This window comes from Esox lucius, chromosome 22, assembly GCF_011004845.1.
Source record: "Esox lucius isolate fEsoLuc1 chromosome 22, fEsoLuc1.pri, whole genome shotgun sequence".
NCBI lineage: Eukaryota > Metazoa > Chordata > Actinopteri > Esociformes > Esocidae > Esox > Esox lucius.
In genome coordinates, this window is record NC_047590.1 from 20,054,926 (window position 1) to 20,076,803 (window position 21,878).

General features: G+C 40.0%; 1 protein-coding gene across 2 annotated transcripts; it reads right to left on the reverse strand.

Moving 5' to 3' along the window:
* Nucleotides 1–285: 285 nt before the first annotated feature.
* jam2a (junctional adhesion molecule 2a) lies at nucleotides 286–17,509 on the reverse strand. 2 transcript variants are annotated; one of them, XM_010864570.3, is made up of 10 exons: nucleotides 17,054–17,508; nucleotides 7,956–8,132; nucleotides 7,536–7,685; nucleotides 7,065–7,252; nucleotides 4,094–4,196; nucleotides 2,772–2,879; nucleotides 2,646–2,658; nucleotides 1,560–1,631; nucleotides 1,195–1,222; nucleotides 286–945 (listed from the first exon to the last, which is right to left on the reverse strand). In XM_010864570.3, the coding sequence occupies exons 1-10, from the start codon at nucleotides 17,100–17,102 to the stop codon at nucleotides 907–909; spliced, it is 927 nt and encodes a 308-aa protein (XP_010862872.1). In that variant the 5' UTR covers nucleotides 17,103–17,508; the 3' UTR covers nucleotides 286–906. The 2 variants fall into 2 exon arrangements, with proteins under 2 accessions (XP_010862872.1, XP_010862873.1); XM_010864571.3 differs by lacking the exon at nucleotides 1,560–1,631 and having other exon boundaries at nucleotides 17,054–17,509.
* Nucleotides 17,510–21,878: the final 4,369 nt, after the last annotated feature.

A 21,878-nucleotide genomic window follows, 5' to 3' on the forward strand; every position in this document is an offset into this window, starting at 1 on the left:
ATTACTGGGACATTCATGCTATTTTCATCCTTCCTTTTTTTTTCTGCCCGCTCACGTTCCACCGTTTTATATTTAAAAACATTGCTGTCCATCTCTTGTGTAGTGTAGCAGGCTCAGGCTGACTGAGTAAACTACCTAAATATCTTTTGGGCTGTGGCTGTGAGAAACAATATGTGGCTGTGATAGACCATTTGAATAAAAGAGGGAGGTTTAGTCTGAAATGTAAATAAAGTATTAGAAGGTATGATATAATTTAAGTAGCATTTTGAGTAACGCGATCAGATCTTAAGAGTAAAAAAACAATGCATTATATTTTATTAAATGTTATTTCAGTTAACATTTTCACGGGGTGCTGGGCCTTCTGGAGCCATAGGCGACTGCCTACCTTGCCTAATGGTAGCAACCGCCACTGTATTGCATATGATCGACCCCTGATCCCAGTCAGATCAAAATCCCTTTGTATGAAACACATTGTACAGTATTATCTATTACACTTATCACACTCATTTACCATTTCCAAGTCATCAGTATAAAATAAGATTAAGGTAGTTCATGGTTGGCCACTTGAGGGGGGAGTAAGCAGTGGGGCTTAAGTCCCTATGGTCGTCCACAAGAGATGTAGTTTAACAACTTGTCCACCAGAGGGACATAAAGTGTCAAGTAAGTAATAGTATAGGCTTATATTGAGGGTCCGCCTACAAACTGTACAACACGAGCGTTAAATATCCTCAACGCAGTTGTTTGTCCCTTGTGGCCGTCCATCCACAATGTTCTAGAAGAGAACTGTTGATGGGTACTGGTAAAAAAAGGACTGTTCTTCTTACAGCTATTCATTTAGATTGGAATAATACTTCAGTGTTGCCATGATGCTGGGTCTGTGGTGCCTTTATGGAGTTGTCAGGGTCCTCACAGCATGAATGACTGGGTGTGTCTAAAGTCCTCGGGCTGAGAAAGAAAAACAGAGGCACATTTTCACTACTTAGGTGGGCCAAGTGTTTCTTAATTTCTAATAACCATTGGGAGAAGAGTATTTACTACAGAGAAATTCTACAAGCAGTTAACTTTTTTGGTTTCACTATGTTTGGAAAATGCTGACATGACCAAAAGGGCAATTTCATGCTCCTGTCAACATTTCCTGTGAAGATAATAACCATCCAACCACCTAGAACTGAAAACCATAGCAAAAACACTCACATCCTGGGAAGGAAGGCTGTTGTTCATCCTGCAAAACAGAGACACATTTATGAAGGCTACTAGATTGTTAGACACAGTGGAGGAGAAGAGAGGGAAGAAGGAGAGGGAAAGTAAAGAAAGGAGCGATAGGTAGGGTGTAAATTTTTTAGATATGATGCCACTGAGCTCTTAGTCATGACATTGGCCACTTTCAAAGCATACCACTACATCAAATAGCCCAGGACATGCTCCAAATATGAAGGTGAAAGGGAAGCAAGAGTTCCTCTGCAAAGAAGCCTTATGTTCACAGAACCTATACTCATTAAAATGAGCATGCACGCACACATGTTTTTGATTTGTCTGTGATGTCTGTGGGTCAGACTCACTTGTCCTCAGCTCTGTGAAGGTTCTGACTGCTGATGTGGGCCACACCATGACACTGAGGGATCCAAAAAGACCTGTGGTGGGGGGGTTCATTTGAGGAGGGGTCGTAGATCAAAGTTGATTGACGAGGTGACAAGTTTCCCACACCATGCTTTGTTAAGCATGGTTGTCACATTACCATGCTGATGGGGTTAACCACTCACAATGGAAATTAGTGCTGGTATTAGCCAATCACAATTCAACTAGGAAGGGGAGTTTTTACGCAGCCAGGGTTCACTTAAAATTGAGATGTCACAATGTGACTTCCCTTAACAGGGGATAAATAAATATTAATAATTATTTGTAATTCACTTAGTAATCAGATTATTATTTAGATAATCCATGTGGTTGTATCTAATGTCAATCAAAAAATAAAATAATCTAACTGATTAATCGAACACAAGTTGCTGTCACTCTCTCAGAAAGAGACAGGCCGGCACCACTGGGCTCAGTCGCACACACCTGTCAGTTTCTACTAAGATTACTCAGCACATAAAACGCACTCAAACCGACACATGCGTGCACGTAAACACACACACACCTCTATCTATGATTATACAACTTTACTGACTCAGGACACAGACATACACCAACTGTATAATAGTAAACAGTCAGAGTCTGTCAAGGCAGAAATTATGTAATTTGGGAGTAGGACATTTTTAAGCTGGCCCTGTCTTTTCAGTGATAATAAAAAAACAAGACAATAAAAAAGCATTAGTGTGCAATACACCGATCAGCCATAACATTACGACCACCTGCCTAATATTGTGTAGGTCCCCCATTCAAAAGGAGCAGTGTGTTTGTGAACAAATCATCACTAAAGTGATAGAGGTTTCAAGCTAGATTCCACAGCCAGAAACTCAAAATGGACAATTGCGTGAAACATTTCATCAAAAAAACATGTGCTTTTTAGCCATGTCAAATCAGCGGAAAGGAGAGGTTTGGGTGAGTCTTTGCCGCTTCCTTTAGACAACGGTGATAATAATTGCCATTCCTCCCAAATGAAAAGAGGAAATGGATAAGGATATGTTCAAAGTTGTTCTCCTTACCTTCCTCTGTGTCCTGGGGCGGGGGGTGGGGGGTGGGGTGACAAATAGTAACAGGATGTTAGAACAAAACCTTTCACTATCAAATGTAATTTTTAAACCGACAGACTGATGGTCGGACAGACTCACTGCTAAAGTAGCCATTGCGGTGTGCATAGTATCCACCACAGCCACAAATGGTGATGACCAGACCGATGACCACTACTGCGGCAACTATACCAGTGACGTTTAAATCGTCTTAAAGACAAAGAGAGACATATGGAAAGAAAGGGAATTAGAGAGAGAAATTCAGGCACAACCAAAACAAACGACTTAATCATAAGTATTTCAATCAGGTATGCAGTTAGCTGTGACTCAATATTCTTAAATATATCTAGAATATTCATCACAACGTATATTCATCACAACTCACAAATAAAAATAGGATTTGTAAATGTGAAAAAATATTTTGTAAATGAAAACGTATGTAAAAGTTTCACAAATATTAATACAATTTGTGAATATGTAAAAAAATAAATCACTAATAAACCACGAATCTGTAAAACATTTACAAGTGTTGACTTACATTTACAAATATTTGATTGCATCACCAATGGGTAAAACCACGCCGAGCATGTTTTCAAATTCAGGCAACTAACTTAAGTACAATTAGTTATGTCACTCTACATCTGGTTGGCTAGCTAGCCAGATAGTATGCTACTGTAGCTTAACTAAAGTAATGAAGGTATCTAACCCAATGACGCTACAGCCACTTGGAAATCACCACTTGGAAATTAGAGTTTAATAAAAATATAGATGTGCATAGAAGAAGGTCGATTAAGGATTGAAATATGTTTGGGAGGGGAGGCCTGCATATAGTGTAGCCTAAATATTTTTCTATTGTATATTTATTTTTATAATTACTTTAAAGAATGATTTGAATAAAGGGGAAATTAGTTATTGTAATTTGATTTTGTAATGTAGCATATTAACCCAGCTTTTAAAATATGTACAAACTTATTGATATCTGACTTACATTTGCTTTAGTTTTTTTATATACATGTTATTATAAATTTGGCCTGTAGTACTATTACCTTTTATATCTGGAAACAAAAACATGTCCTCCAGCTATGATTTGTCCCCCCTCACATTTGATATCAAACCTACACCCCTGACTTCAATCATTCTACCAAATCACCACACACACGTTAACAAACACGGCAGAGTATGGCAGGTAGCCTAGCGGTTAGTGCATTTGGCCAGAAATTAAGGTTGCCAGATCCCGAACCATGAATATGCCAATTGTCCTTTTGTCCCTGTTAAAGCCAGTTATGCATAATTGCTTGCAGAGGGCTCAACATGGCAGCCCCCTTGACCTCTCGAGTAATGGAAATGTTGGCAGGTAGGCAGGTCAGGGACATTGTGGGCAAATTATCCCCTTCCCCTTCATGCACTAAAACACATGCTCTTACCTATCTTCATTAGTTGTGGTTCGCACATACTAGGCATTCCCACTCCATTTGATGCCTGACAGCTGTATAGTCCCGAGTCTGCTTTTGTTACTGTATTAAACATCTGCCAGGAGAGAAAGAGATCAAGATTTTGTAAAAATATATTCCATTATATTACTTTTGCATAATGGCTCATACATGTCATATACATACTTGTATTTAAATATTTGTACATATAAGACGTGTATGGACCCATATGCAAAAGTAATATAATGGACTATATTTCAATATATTAAAGATATATGTAGAAATATATGTGGTCAAAACTAATATTTCAATATATTTTCATTCATATATTTAAATATACCCTTGGAGAATTGGTAATATCCTTTGATGCCCTTGGAGAATTGGTAAACATCAGTGAGCAGGCAAAACACACGTCTTTTATTTCTTATGGGATTCACTTTCAACTGTAGGTCATAACAGAATGGCACAATCATAAAACAAAACTGACCCCTGTTCAAAAGTCTGCATACTTTTAGTTCTTAATATTGTGTATTGCCCCCTTTAGCATCAATGACAGCGTGCAGTCTTTTTTAATTGTTGTCTACGAGGCCCCGAATTCCAATTGGTTCGAATGTTATCATTGGATTGAATGGGCGTTATCAGTGGTTATCAACCTCATAGATATGGGTCAGAAGGGGCTGCTACGCATACTGGTAGGCTAAGAAGGCTGTTATCATCCATTCGCATGGTTAATCACGGATAAATACACAAGAAGGACAACTTAAATAGATCCAATCCCAGACGAATTCAGGTCGCTGCTACAGGTAAGACCATTAAAATGGGTTAAGGTTAGGGTTAGAGTAAGTCTACAGGTAAGACCATTAAAATGGGTTAAGGTTAGGGTTAGGGTAAGTCTACAGGTAAGACCATTAAAATGGGTTAGGGTTAGGGTAAGTCTACAGGTAAGACCATTAAAATGGGTTAGGTTTAGGGTAAGTCTACAGGTAAGACCATTAAAATGGGTTAAGGTTAGGGTTAGGGTAAGTCTACAGGTAAGACCATTAAAATGGGTTAAGGTTAGGGTTAGGGTAAGTCTACAGGTAAGACCATTAAAATGGGTTAGGGTTAGGGTAAGTCTACAGGTAAGACCATTAAAATGAGAGCCTTTAAACTGTGATGATTTCGTTAATACTAAATTATCTAAATACTAAATTAACCATGCAAATGGATGATAACAGCCTTCTGAGCCTACCAGTAGGCTAGCAGGCCCCTTCTGACCCATATCTATGAGGCTGATAACCACTGATAACGCCCATTCAATCCAATGATAACATTCAAACCGCCTGCAAATTCTTGCAGGTGGTATAGCTGCCCAGTCATCTTGGCAAAATGCCTCCAGGTCATGCAAAGTCTTTGGTCGTCTTGCATGAACCGCACATTTAAGATCTCCCTAGAGTGGTTCGATTATATTAAGGTCAGGAGACTGTGATGGCCACTCCAGAACCTTCACTTTTTTCTGCTGTAACCACTGGATGGTCAACTTGGCCTTGTGCTTAGGGTCATTGTTGTGCTGGAAACTCCAAGAGTGTCCCATGCGCAGCTTTCGTGAAGAAGAATGCAAATGGTCTACCAGTATTTTCTGATAACATGCTGCATTCATCTTGCCATATATTTTCACAAGATTCCCTGTGCCTTTAGAGCTCACACATCCCAAAAACATTACTGAGCCACCACCATGCTTCACAGTGGGGATGGTATTCTGTTCACTATAGGCCTTGTTGACCCCTCTCTAAAGCTATATTTTGGTCTTGTCACTCCAAATTACAGTGTGGGTCAAGGTGTTGTCGGGTATATTGTAACCAGGCTTTTTTGTGGCATTGGCGCCGTAAAGGCTTCTTTCTGGCAACTTGACCATGCAGCTAATTTTTGAGTATCATCATATTGTGCTCCTTGAAACAACCACACCATCTTTTTCCAGAGCAGTCTGTATTTCTCCTGAGGTTACCTGAGGTTAACTTTTTCTTTGTATCCCGAATAATTCTTCTGGCAGTTTTGGCTGAAATCTTTCTTGGTCTACCTGACCTTGGCTTGGTGTCAAGAGATCCCCGAATGTTCCACTTCTTAATAAGTGATTGAACAGTACTGACTGGCATTTACAAGGCTTTGGGTATCTTTTTATATCCTTTTCCATCTTTATAAAATTCCATTACCATGTTACGAAAGTCTTCTGACAGTTATTTTCTGCTCCCCATGGCTCAGTATCTAGCCTGCTCAGTGAATCCACATGAGAGCTAACAACTCATTGACAATTTATACACAGACACTAATTGCAATTTAAAAAGTTATGGGAAATTCACCTTTAATTGCCATTTTTACCTGTGTGTGTCACCTTGTGTGTCTGTAACAAGGCAAAACATTTGTAAGTAAACTTTTGATCAGGGCCATTTGGGTGATTTCTGTTATCATTATGATTTAAAAAGGTGCGAAACAACTATGTGATAATTATTGGTTTTATAAGATCACTATCCTTAAATAAGACATTTTTGCATGATCAGTCATATTTTCAAAATCAATGGCAATATGTCACAATTTATGCCAGGATATGCAAACTTATGAGCACAACTGTATGTGAATGAAAATATATAGAAATATCAGAGTTTTGTCCACATTCATATATTTCCACATAATTGTATATAACACTGACCCAAAGGTGTGACATGAAGTGGAAATCCCTAATTTGAAGCAACAGTCCTAGCAAACCATTCTAAATATCCCTTCCACTTGCAAAGGTTTCTCAATCTCTTTTGGTAGACTTGCTTAAAAAAAGCTGTAAAAAATCATCATTATTTAACGAAGTTGTTCAGATGGAACAAGAATTCCCTACAATATGCATTGCTGGAACAGAAATTGAGTGAACTGTGTATATTTTTAGCTACCAGGTAATGATTTAGATTATAAGATGCTTTTAAAAAGTTATCTCTCTTACCAGTAAGCCGGTGGTTGGGTTGATGTGGTAGGTGGCGTTGGGCAAGCGGGAAGGGGTCAGCGGCTTGTTGTCTTTGTGCCAGATGTAGGTGGCAGGGGGGATGCTCTCCAGCTCCCTGCAGAGCAGCTGCACCACAGACCCCGTCAGCACTGAGCTGGGGATCACACATGCTGGGGTTTCGGGGGGCACTGGGGGGAGAGTACAGCCAATGTTGACGGTGTTTACGATACGCGCTCATTTAGCTTGGGCCGAAAGACAAGAGTCAGACAGGAGGATGGACGGATGGAGACAAAGACAGACAGAGGGAGGCACAGATGGAGACAGACAATGTATCTATCCGAAATATGGAGGAACTGAAAGACAGTAACTCTCAGTCTTATAGATTAAGAGAGACGGACAAGTGGAAACACCTAGGATTTTGAAAAACCGAAAGACAGAGAGAAATAGGCAAATAGGTGGTTTGTTACCCACCCAGGACTTTAAGGGTGATGTCAGTCTCGCCCAGCTGTATGGTGTCTTGTGGGGCACTGATCTCACAGCGGTATTCGCCTGCATCTTCCCGGGTGACACTAAACAGGGTCACTGTCGCCCCATCAATACTGGCACGCCCAGCAAAGGTTCCTGGGAAAGTTGAAAGAGGTCAGCACCAATAGCGAAGGCTGTGACAACGGCACAGTTGTTTTTGCAACACGTGTTTGACAACCACCAACCCCCCCTACAAGTTATTTTTCACATTTCTTTGTGATGTTCCTCACATTCTGCCCTGCATCTTATAGAGTGACATTTTTGAGAATTTTTTTTTTGAGAAGAGGAAATTAAATCTGTGAAGCTGGGCTCTTGACAGTGGTTAAAAGTACAGAAAGACAGTTAAACATTTTGCCAGCCAATCACCTTTAAAGTGTCCTTCAAAGTAAACTATAGAAATATCAGTTCCTTTCTTCTTCCACTCGATTCGAGGATTCTGCTCCTTCACTGTTTGGAACTCGCAGGACAGAATCGCATTAGAGTACTCTTTGACCTCCACTGTAGGACTGTTTGTTGACACGGTAATAGGGACAATTAGAGGACCTGCAAGATGGAAAGAAGGAAGGAGTGTGAAAGAGGCGTCATGTGTAGAGGTGGGGTTTGATGTAGAGGATCAGTTATAACCAAATTATCTAGGAACTAGTTATCAATCCGATGTAAACAATAATAAACCATTTATAATCAGTGGTGATGATAAATCAGTTGCATCTGTAATGAATGTGTATGTACGTATATCTTGGGCTTGAATTTAAGTTGTGCATTCTGAAAAGGAAATAGTAGCAGCTCTTCCTGTCAGCTGATTTCATCAGGGGTCTGATTATTGTAGTTTATATTCTATCGCTTTCTGGACAAAGCCTTTCCATAGAAATGTGTGAAGGATAATATTGTTCTAAAAACTCCTAATTGGCGAGTGCTGTTCAGGAACGTTGATGAGGCCCCATGTTGCGTATGCATTGGATATCATCCAATCAATATTTAGCAGATGTCACAAGAGCCAACTATCTTTGCTTTCATCATATTAGGCAAGCCTGCTAAATCCTGTCAGAAAATGTTGTTGTTTAATTTTCCCAGCCTTGTGATTTTTTTAGCGTCTTGTTTGTCTGTATTTGGTCTGAGCTCTTTTCATAAACTTGGTGTTTAGTCATGACTTTAATAACTGAATTCTAAATGCATAACTAATATGTATGCAACAGTCTATAAGATGCTATAAGATGCTATCTGGGTTCCAATTTATGCACTGATACAGAATAGCACTCGATGAATTTAATTATCGGCCTATTCATGGGACCAGCTCAGCTGCTGTTGCTCAATACAGTAGGAGCTCCAAACCAATGCTGCAGGAGTACATGTGCACTGGCACAGTGGCTCATTCCTCTGGACCAACCATGGCCACATTAACATAACCCGCTCCAGTCCACATTGCATTCAACTGAGGTCAACAATCAAATTTGTAATTTCCCATTTGCCTACAGTTAGCTAGCTTCCTGTTAGTTAGCGTCTGTTCCTGCCTTTTTATAAATAGTCCAGGCAACATGGGAGAGCAAAGATAAGGGCTAGCACGCAACCAGCCTCTGGAGTCTCCTGCTATCCCAAGTCACAGCTTCTTCCCAATAGCCAACCTACTCCCTACAGGCCATTGTCAAAAGTAATGTGACAACAGCCTCTATGTGGAAGAATGGAGGGAAGGAATGGAGTGAGAGGCACAAGGCAGCATAGAGGCACAAGACGATGCAAGTCCTCTCAAGGCAGAGGCAACAATCTTTGATAGCTATGAAACTTTCACAGCCTGGATGAAAAACTAAAACTTGCTCACTACAAAAAAATTTAAAAATAAAAAGTATTTATGAAGGGAAAACCAGCGGAGTCAGAGTGTCACAATTTAGGAGGCAGGACACAAAGTTTAAGGGGAAATATCCTTTTAATGTTCTTCTTTATAAACATGAACAGAAAACAACAAAAGGACAGGCAAACCGCAAATTGAAGCACATAACACAAACAATGATCCACAACTGAAAGCAAAACAAGGGCAACTTATATAGGGTCCCCAATTAGAGGCAACGCAGTGCAGCTGCCTCTAATTCAGGACAACCAAAACTGCAGCGCAGAGATGCCTAGAGGCAGGAAGGGACACCAGGACAGGTGGAGGCTCTGCCCCCGGAGCAGGAAGGGATGCTGGTACAGGTGGAGGCTGAGTCCATGAAGCAGGACAGGGCACAGGAGCAGAGGGTGAATCCACCCCTGAATCTGGATGGGGTGTCGGAGCAGAGGGACGCTGGCCGCCCCCAAGGCAGAACGGGGTGCCAGAGCAGAGAAAGGAGGTGTTGACAGCAGGGGCTCGGAGCACCACTTTTGGGGGTGGTAGCGGGGGTCCCTCCTCAAACCACTCCAGAGGCAGTGGTGGCAGTGTCTCATCATCTCACCCCTCCATGGATGTTAGCCGTAGGACCTCCGGGGGTGGCACGGGGGGTTCTGGGCTGGAGAGTGGCAACATGAGCTCCTGGCTCAGGATTGGCGCACGAGCCCTAGAGCAAAGTGACAGCACTGGAGGTACCGGACGGGCGAACGGCACTGAGAGCTCCAGGCAGGGGGCTGGCGCAGGAGCTCTGGTGCGAGGTCCTTGTACTGGACTGGACTTGGAACCGGCAGGCAGGAATGGGAGGCACAGCTAGCAATTGCCTCCTCCACTGTCGCCTGCTCCCGGAGCTGCAGGGGCTCTCCAACAAGTGTGGCAACAGGGGATCTATCTCCCGCCCTGCAAAGACCCCAATAGTCCCTCCCAAAAAAACATATGGGGGTTCTTTTGGGCTTGTCCATGGGGTCACCAACGTTGCTGCTGCTCTGGATCCTGACTGGGACCCAGAGCCAGGGTCCAGCTCTGCAGAGTCCTTGGTTGGTGGATCATTCTGTCACGGTTTAGGTGGCAGGACACAGGCACAGAGTTCAAGAGAAACGTCCTGTTTGAACCTTTTCACGTGTGAGTTTCAAATATTCCTTACCCCCCAACGTGAGTTTTTTTGCACGTGACTTCAGTACTCTCCAGCATTTGAACTCACGCCAGCATTTGAACAGTCACCTTGCTAGGTAAGGAACACTACATGCATTGCATTGCAAGCTTCTCTCGTTGACTCAAATTCTAAGAGCTGCAAAAGTTGGTTGATTTATAACTGTAGCTAGCTAGAAAACGTCAGCTAACCGCTAGCAAACGTCAGCTGCCCGCTAGATAACAAATCGTGACCAGTAATTCAGTGCAGTGAAAATGAATAAACTATATAAAATGCATACAACGGGTAACGTAACTTCTAGAAAGTTTTTGCAATGGTTTTGATCGGTAGTAGTCGCTAATATAATTAGTTTTTGTGTATTAGTGTTGGCTGTCTGTTGGTACGTAAGTAACACTTCTTGTCCTGATTTGAATGCTTTCTACCTGGTTAATATCATAGTATGGTCTTGAAACAATTACAATCAGGAAATAAAGTTATAAACACTGTTTGAGCTAAATGTGAGTAAATAACAGCGCGGTCTGACCAGCCATTGTTATGTTACTTGTAGCTAGGCATGCTAATGGTGCGTTCTAAACATGACGTTCTAATCACACCAGTGTGATCGTACACTTCAGGGACCACTCTAGATTGATCACACCGGTGTGATCGTACGCGCCAAAGGGTTAATGTTCTTCTTCATAAACTCGAACAGAAAACAACAAAAGGGGCGGCAAACCACGAATTGAAGCACATAACACAAACAATGATCCACATCTGAAAGCAAAACAAGGGCAACTTAAATAGGGTCCCTAATTAGAGGCAATGCAGCGCAGAGATGCCTAGAGGCACCTCTGTGGTCAGGCTCTGATTGTGGCCCTTAAGCGCATAGAGGCCTAGAGGCCCCCAGCCAGGACCTGACACTGAGGTCTCATTAGCAGTGGTTCCCTGTATTACAACAACTAGAAATAAAACATTAAAAAATTCTACCAAACACATTTAAGAAAAGCAAGTAAAGTTCACTGTGAAATGTACAGTCAGTTTTAAAATGTGCTATGGAGACATAATTTTTAAATCTAAGGTAAACACAAAAGGTAAACGATGATGTACTTACCTTAGACTGAGCCTGAGGCACCTTGAGAACTATCCAATCTTGTGGTCGCATTTGATAATAGCTGTTTTTCAATATAATATTGGAGGTAAGATAATTTGGAAGTTTATGCAGGAATGCCTTACAAACAAACAATAAAAAGTGTCTTGCCCTTCTGGAAGACAGGAAATCCCAACCAACAGCAGTATATAAAAGACAGGGGTGTGTATAAAAGCTTTCCCCAGTCCTAAAATGTAAACCGGCATAATGAGCGGATTCCAGGCATCTTAAAACAGAAATGGCCTGAACAAATTCATTTCTATGTTGAGATGACAAGTATATTTCATTTCTATAAAATAACCCAATTCTGGCGCACAAAATGCAAAACTCACAGTTTTTTCACCAAATCAGTAATGTGGGTTTTAAAGGAGAGCTTATTATCTAATCAAATACCCAGATATTTGTACATTCAAATACATACAAATATTGAATTATGGTTCAGAAGCCATCAATTCCATCAGTTGCAGTAATACCTCTGTTCAGGTTTGGTGCAGCACAAATTCAAACCACAGCCTCTTGTGGCTTATTTGTAATCCTTAGGGCATTTGACTGAAAGCTATACACAGTAAAACTGCAGTCTCATGGATTTTGTCCACTTGTTGTTTTGTAAATCTGTTTTACATTGTTATCACTGCAGCTGCAACGGGTGCGCATCCTTGCAGTGTGCACCACAAAATCACTCCCATCTCTCTCTCTTTATCTGAGGAGCATTGTCTCTCCGGGGCTAGATGGACAGAGAGGTAGAAAAAAAGAAAAAAAACAAGAGAAAAAGAGAGATTGGGAGAGACAGAGAGAAAATGAAAAAGGACAGGACAAGAGGGAGACAGAAAGAAAGAGATACAGAAAGAATGACAATACATTTCTGGTACATTATCATAACTGCAGTATCCAGCAGTAACTCCCTTCATGTCCCATTGTGTTCATGGTGAATGTTGGCCACCTTGAGGAGCATCTGCTCCAGATAAAATAGATGTGATGACAACAGCGCCTCTGTCTGCATGTCCGCTTGTCCCTCACTTGAAGTATTGCAACTGAGGCCTGCTAAGAGTAAATTTGAATTGATGTGGGCGAGCACCCAAATATATAACTAATAACTTCCAAATTAAACTATTATACATTGTTATCCTTGATGTCTATATTTTTTAATGCAGACTTTATTTTAGAAAACTGCATCAGTCCTTAACATTACATTGTAGGTGGTCATTTTCTAAATAAGGCATTTTATTCAGTCATCTTCTATGACTTTTAGAAAAGGTACAGGCTCACAGACCTTGTTTTTAAGGAAACTATAAAGACCAAATTAAGGTTTCTGAGTTTTGTTTAAGTGTTTTTAAGATGTCTTCGGCTCACCTTTTAAAAATCTACAAATTACAGACCCCAGCATGTACTCGCACACAAGCATGCATGCAAACAAAAGACAGAAATGAAATAAACAGCTAAGTTAGCACATTGACAAGTTTGAATTACATCTGAGTTTGGAGATAGTAGGCATCTAATAATGTATAAGAGCACATTAATTTCAAGGCAGTTAGGGACTCAGAAACAGAGAGAAATTAGAAAATGTGTGTTCCCCTAGGAGAACAAAGCCCTTCTGTATGCGTGTAACCCTGCATTGCTCTGTGAGGAACAGCTGTCCCAGTCAGAATTGGTAGTGGGGGGATTCTCCTCTTCTCAAACTCACTTTCACACACGCACGCACACACACACCACCTGGTAAAGACCAGAGACACAAACATTGACCAAAATACACACCTCAATATTTACTTTAAAGAAATGGTTCCCAACCCTAGGGATTCCTAATCTGGGGCACCACCCTTTCATGGGTAGGGTCGCAGCCTCTTCCTTGATATTAGAGTAGGACATTCCTTAATATGATGACATTCAAAAAGGATGTGGCTGTAGATCCCTCAGTTCTCTAACCTTTACTAAAGAGGTATAATTTCGTAAAAGATCCTGTGAAATTATTATTTATATGCTTAGAGTTAGCCTGTTGGCAGACATTAGAGTTACACCTCTTGTGTGTGAAAAGGGGCCCTGGTGGAAAAATATTCAGTAGACCCCACCCTAGATTATTGCTCATATTGGCTGTCCCCCAAATCAACCTCCAGGCAATATAATGGAATGGGAAGCTGACTCATTCTTTGAGCACTGCCTTGATACTACAGCATTACAGTCTGGAAATAGGATGCCATTTTGAACTCACACAAGTCAACTAAGAGACCCAAAGAAAAGTAGAGACAGAACCGGAACTGGAAAATGGAAGGACATATAGCCAATAGAATATTAACCAGAACTGTTCTGTAGTATTCTGGATGTATGTTTCATTACGTTAAAGTTAAATGTGTTAGGATATTGAAGAACAACAGAACATCTGTCTAGGCTTCTCTTTCAGGAAGTCACATTCTGTCAAAGCTCGTAATTATCCACTGGGCTTGAGGGGTGTCATGATAGTTGCCCCTGTGCTGTAGAATGAATGCATTGTTCTGTGTAGACACACCTATCTCGTATATATTAGCGAGCCACCATCTATACGATGAGATGATACCAGAACACAACTGGGACAACATTGCTGCAATTTTCAAGAAATTCTGTAACTTCTCTTTTCTCTATTATTTTAACCACTATATGAAACTGCTACAATCGTACAGCACCAGGAACAAGATAAGGAGAAGTCCAATCAAGTCCATCTAGTGCACACATTTTTTTTTATTCCAAACTGTTTCCAACCATAATACATAAATAGTTGGGTAGAGCCGAACAGGACGCAGCCCCTCCCATGGTGGGCAATGCTGAAGCTATGCCAATAACCATCTGTCATCAAACCTGTTGTTGCCACTGCTCAGGACAGCTTCCAACAATACATAAAGCCATATTAGAGGTTCATATCCAATATCATAATCACACAAACATGCCAATGATGAAAGCTTTAGCATAATGCAATGTGAATAAAAGGCAAATTTCAATAATGCGCTGACAAGCAAATCCGGTGATAGCATATTTGCTTGCTAACTGGCAGAAAAGTATCAAATGTGTATTATTTTTCTGCAATTTAGACTACAATATAGAAGTATGAAGATTACATTTCAAATGTAGCAAAATGGGTGGTAACAACTGAACTTCTCCTCTGATACAATAGACAGTGGCCTTCTACTACTACACTATTTTAAAATAAAACAGAGTATGTTTGAAGCCGATAAATAGCTGTTTTCTGCTTATAAGAATATGACAGACTTGCATACATCATCCTAAAGAAATATTTAGCAGCAACTATCGTAAGTAAAGAGCTTATAGAGGATAAATACTTTATGCAGTGGCGTAAATGACGCTACTCCGGGATGCTGGCCTTCTTGGTTGAATTCGTCCACTGTCCAGTGTCTGTGTTACTTAATCTTAATCTTTTCGTTTTATTGGCCAGTCTGAGATATGGCTTTTTCTTTGTAACTCTGCCTAGATGGTCAGCATTCTGTAGTTGCCTATTCACTGTTGACATTGAGACTGGTGTTTTGTGGGTACTATTTAATGAAGCTGTCAGTTGAGGACCTGTGAGGCATCTGTTTCTCAAATTAGATACTCTAATGTATTTGTACTCTTGCTCAGTTGTGCACCGGGGCCTCCCAAACCTCTTTCTGTTCTGGTTAGAGAAAGTTTGCGCTGTTCTGTGAAAGGAGTAGTACCTAACGAGATCTTCAGTTTCTTGGCAATTTTTCACATGGAATATCCTTCATTTCTCATAAGAAGAATAAACTGACAAGTTTCAGAAGAAAGTTATTTGTTTCTGGCCATTTTGAGCCTGTAATCAAACCCACAATTGCTGATGCTCCAGATAATCAACTTGTCTAAAGGACAGTTTTATTGCTTTAATCAGCACAACAGTTTTCAGCTGTGCTAACACTTTCAAAATGTTTTTCTAATGGTCAGTTAGCCTTTTAAAATGATAAACTTGGATTAACAAACACAATGTGCCATTGGAACACAGGACTGATGGTTGCTGATAAGGCCCTCTTAACTCCTATGTAGATATCCCATAAAAAAATCATCAGTTTCCAGCAAAAATAGTAATTTACAACATTAACATTATTTTAGTAATTTACAACATTTCTGTTATTTTAATTCGCTTTTTTCTGAAAACAAGGACATTTCTAAGTGACCCCAAACTTTTGAATTGTAGTGTATGTATGCAAGGTTGTAGGAGTAAGGGGGGATGGAGGGGACATGTCCCCCTCAATATTAGAATCTGGTAAAATTGTCCCCCTCCATAATGTTTTTTTTGCGTAATACTTTTATTTTGAAAGAATTGACGCGTTGGAACTTGTCATATCGCCGTCCGGACCGAATCTGACATCCTCATTCATTCTTTCATGACGAGCATTGTGTAGGCTGGCTAAGTGGTTAACTGTAGTTATACGTTTTGTTTTCCCAATAAGTACTACGTGTATAAACATCAGCACATTTTCATAGCTATAAGACGAAAGAACGTGATACAATCTAAGCTTCCTTCTGGCTAAAAAAAGGTTAAAAACTTTTTAAAGGTTTTATCAAACAATTGTTACAGTAGCTTGCTTGCTACTGTAGTGTAGATTACACTGCAGTTGTTCCCAGAGACGTCGCTAGGATCACAATACGTTCCGGGCTTAGCCATACACACGGTATGATTGACCAATGCTAGTTAAGACTGTAATTGCTGCTTTCTTAACGTCAAACTGATTGGAATATTCACACTGAATGCTTGAGTCCTATCAACACCAGCAAGGCATCGGTACAAAAAGCATATTGAGTAAACAAAATGTACTCGTTTGGGGTAATCTATTTGCAGACAGTGAGTTTCCAGACAATGAGTTTTGCGAGCCTTATGTATGTGCTCTGTAAAAAAGGCACTACAAACATCCTGATATTCTTTTTTTGCTAGTGATGGGTGAATTTCTGAAGTTTATAGTGGCAGTTTAAAATAAGTGAATCATGAATGATTGTTTATAGTGGCCCATAGACTCTTAGGGTGAGGAAACATTTAACAATTTGAGAGAAAGTCAAATTATCTTTTATGTCAATAGTAACATCCGAAGCATGCGTAATGTCTATTCACTAGAATGATGATTATTTTCCCGTCAAGGTCTGGCCATACTTAATTTATCAGTTTTTGACTCACTCACCCGCTGATCAAGAAAGCATCAACAGAGATATTTGATATAGATTTAACAATTATTCCATGTCTAAAATAGCTTTCACGTGCATTATATTTTATTCTTACTAATTCTGAGTAAACACGCGTATGCATCAACGCGTGAGCGCACGCACGTTATTTTTTTGGGCATAATTAAGTAATGTAACAGGTTACTCACATTGTATAAGTAGAACGGCTAGGGCCCAAAACACTGACAGTGTGTCCATCCCGAACTTCTTTTCCGAAAAAGTATGTATTTCGTTCGAAAGAAAACTACTCCCAAGCTGTGATTATTTGAAAGAAACCTATTCCTGAGCCGTATCTTGCTCTAGCACTTGTCCACAACGCTAGTAATGATCAGAATCACGTATCTGCGTTTTTCCTTATTTCCCAAGAGGTTCTAGGTAGGACGCGGGCGGTTTAGACGTCGCATCTAAACACTTTTTACCAAGTATTTAACTAATGGAGTGCATAAGGCTGCAATGTACATGTCCCTTTAGTCATTGCGAAATGTCCTCCTGTCGGCCTGGGTAAGTAAAGTTGGAGAAGGAATGCGGAGAGCACAACGCTGTGTCCAGAACGCGCACTACACATGTACAGTGTGCTCTTCGATGAATTAGGCCTACCATAAAATCGGACTACCACAAGGGATTGGAAACGACCAGTGTAGCAACGTTTGAGTGTCGGACAATTTGCGGAAACGCACAATGCTTTATAGGAATAGAGGAAACGGTGCACTGGAGGAGCCTATAATTAGTTCACATTGTCTCCCAGTGATAGGGGTAATTATTTACTTGTCAAGTCATGCGTAGGATGTATATAATAATTATTTCATCAATTATCTGATTTCAGTTGTTATTCTCATTGTTCCGTTGTAGAATGTGCCACTGTGAATGTAGTATTATAGAAAAACATCGAAAAACAAGTCAAAACAAGGTTTTGTATGAGGAACAGCCACATTTTAAAATGGCTTGAGACATTAATGGTGACACTGTAGGCATCATACACATAAGTAATGCACTAACGTCACAAGGTAACATCAACAAATTGTGCCAGAGTTAGCCTATGGTGTGCGCTCTCTGACACTGAACATTTCCGCCTTGCTGAGTCCCCATTGCATAGGACCCTCAAACCTGTAAGTGGTGGCTGTGGATCCCTTCAAGTGGCCAGTGCCATGATGCACAAGTGGCTTCCCTCTTTTTCAGCAAGGTCCAGGTGCCTTGCTATGTGTGGTTAATGTGTATTGACATTAATGTTAAGGAAACTAAAGAGTTCAGAAGATTGGGTTTGTACATTGTAGGTGATGAAAATGGTGATGACGCACTTTGTTGATGTTACCTTGCGACGTTAGTGCATTAGTTATGTGTAGGCTTCCTACAGTGTCACCATTAATGTCTCAAGCCATTTTAAAATGTGGGTCATAAAGAAATAAACCCAAGATCTGTAGCTTAAGTCGTTTGAGAGCTATAGAGCTTTGAATGTCAGAAAATCTGTGAAATATCGAACATCAAGCTTAACGTTATCACATTGAAAAAACATAAAGCTTCTTTCAAATCAATAGGGTATAAACTTAATTTCCCCTCGGATGAGAATTTTAATTGTCATTATTACATAACCCACAAAAAATTTAAATGTAACTTATGTGTGGAACAGGGTTCCCAGTCCCTTTTGCTCAGCACTATGTTTACTAAGTTGTATCTGGTAAGCCCAGATGAGCACAGGAATACAACTACTGTTTTGATTTTCTTTGGGTGTCTCTCTTACACTGTAGACAGGAATTGCACAATGTGCAAATTGTTCTGCAATCTTGACCTGCCTCGAGGGCCATACATTTTATTTCCAATCTGCATTAATGAATCTATCGAGCACAATATAGCACAGACCAGGCATCACAGCCAAGGCAGTCGCCTTGACCCAATGGGCTCAGAAACACTTCCAAAAACCACTGTCTGTGAACACATTACGTCGCTACATCCACAAATGCAAGTTAAAACTCTCCCATGCAAAGAAGAAACCATATATAAATTAAAGCTGCAAGCAGCATTTCAGGGGACAAAGCAGGGCACAGGAAGCATCTCACTACAAGCTCTCACTAGAGAAATATTTTTTGCTATTTAAAAATGCCCAATGCCGCTAGTAGTCAGGATGTCAAATCAAAGAAGAGGAAATGAAAACAAAAACCAAACAAAAAAATCTTGAAACAAGAAAAGGAACCAGGCAACCCTAGTTCAGCCACGGTTTTCTATGTGGCAGACTGTCTTTAACAATTATGCTATTTAAACAGCGGGAATGCTACTTTTACTTTAACCATTACATTTTTGCTGAAATAACAGAGGACAACAGAAAATGTATTAACGGAACTAAAGGGGACTCTAGCACAAAGATTACTGTAGATGTATAAAGGTCACGTAATACAATTATTCTTTAATATATATGAGATTTATGGTATAACCGAAAGGATATTTGTTGTTGTGCGATGACTGAAGAAATATGGGCAACAGAACTTTTAGTGTTCTTTTGTACAATGATTACTGTAGATGTCTAGCTTATAGCTATACAGCCTACCTATAACGAAAACAATGACTCCAATCACTCCCTGGCTGGTTAATTTCTTTAGAAAATAATAACAGTATAAAAGGGTCACGTAATACTGTTATTCCCTTAAATATATGAGAATCATGATATTACAGAGTGGATATATATTGTTGTGCGACGGCTGAAAAGTACAAAGTGGATAACTATTTCTGAGAGACAAAATCTAAACTGTCTGAGAGGGGAATAAAACCAGGGTCATAACAATGAAGGTCATGGATGTTCCCACTAGACCACAGGGCCTACTGAAAGTCAGTGCACCTCCATATAGTCTCCAAATGCAATTTTTAGCCCAGCTATTACATTTTTGTTGACATAACGTGGGCAACAGAACGTTTATTAACGAAACTGAAGTGTACTATTGTACAAAGATTAATGTAGATGGTCGTCCATACAATAAAAGTTGAAAGCTAACCACTACACTATGTGAATTACGAGGAAATCGAAAGCATTGGCTGAATCTCAAATACTTTGCGGATGATGGTGAAGTACGTACTGTTGTGGTTGTGACCATAAATCTGTATTTTGGTCTCGTCACTCCAAATTACAGTGTGCCAGAAGCTGTGAGCGGTGTCAATGAGTTGTCGGGCATATTGTAACCAGGCTTTTATGTGGAATTGGCGCAGTAAAGGCTTGTTTCGGGCAACTTGACCATGCAGCTCATTTTTGTTCAAGTATCGTCGTATTGTGCTCCTTGAAACAACCACACCATCTTTTTCCAGAGCAGCCTGTATTTCTCCTGAGGTTACTTATGGGTTTTCCTTTGTATTCCGAACAATTCTTCTGGCAATTCTGGCTGAAATCTTTCTTGGTCTACCTGACCTTGGCTTGGTATCAAGAGATCCCTGAATTTTCCATTTCTATATAAAAGATTGATTGATTGCAAGGCTTTGTATATCTTTTAATATTTTTTTCCATCTTAATAAAGTTCCATTGACTTGTTACACAGGTCTTTCGACAGTTCTTTTCTGCTCCCCATTGGGGATATTGTGCGCGACGGCACGCTCGCACGCGTCCAGTGAGGAATGAATGTTGTATCTTTCCAGTTTTAAATGTTAAGAAATTATATGTTTGGAATTTGAACAATAACTTGGTCTACTTGATATTCACTCCTGAAAATTATATTTTAAATGGTTGCAAGCAAGCGGCTGTAAACAAATCAAATTGGATTTGTCCAGTATTCCTTTATCCTTCAACATATGACAAAGGAAGTCCAGACATTAAATGTAATTTAATGTTAAGACATGATACTGGGAGTAGCCACTTTGTTTACCATAATGAAATCTAGTAAACAAAGTTAGTTGGTAAGGCAAATGTTTTTTATTCCTTTGGCTCAGCGGGTTCTCACAAAAAGTAAGAAAAACATTAGTTATTTAAATTGTTTATTGATACTAGACTGTGCTAAAATTATAGTATGTACTCGGCCTGGCTGAGTTAAGATGCGTTTTACTAGCTAAGCTGGGCTGAACTAGCCTTTTTTAATGTACTCAAACATTTTAAAAGTTTTAAATAACTGAATTAATTGCTGTGTTAAAACATCATCATAGTGCTTGATAGTTTTTTATGGGGGCACCCGAACCTTACCTTGCCTGGTTCCCTAAACCAGTCAGATAGGATGCCATTTGGGAAGCAACGCAATTTGATCTGACTTAGTCAAGCTGTGATATCTCAGGCCCACTTTCTCACCCTAACACATGCACATACAAAACTTTGCAACCACCTGTCTCAAAGCGACAGACAGAACAGCTGCTTTCCCCGACATTTGAGCCATACAGACCACTCTTTGTGTTTGAGCAGAACTGCTGACCACTCAATACACACATACTTGGACACAGACACCATCTTTTACACAACACGACGGACAGATTTCTGTATTATACACCCTAGATTGTAAGGTCATTTGACTTTGGATATACATCCCTGGCAAACCAATGAGATTAGGAAACTGTAAACTGATTTGTGCTGTTGTAAGAGAAGACCCCCAATTTTAAGTTATTACAACAGCAGTATAGGACATACATTTTCCAAATTTTTTCAGTGTCCCAGATTTCATAACTTTTAGCAATGGCTCACAGATCTTGTTAGCACCCACAACTGTCCTACAGCTCAGGAAAAATTAAGAGACCACTGCAAAACTATCAGTTTTATTATTTCATGAATCCATAACACAATATAAAACAAAAGACTTACAGAACAATCTTTCACATGTTACTTGCGTATTTATAGGCGCGTCTATTACATGGTTATAACGTTCAGGGAAAGTGGTACAGTAGTGGTCATAAACATATGATGACATCCTTAGGCAAAATAAACTATCCAAGTACAATAACAGAGCCATACTGTAATGCTTAGAAATACAACTCTGGAAAAAATCCACTGCAAAATTCAGTTTCTCTGGTTTTACTATTCAT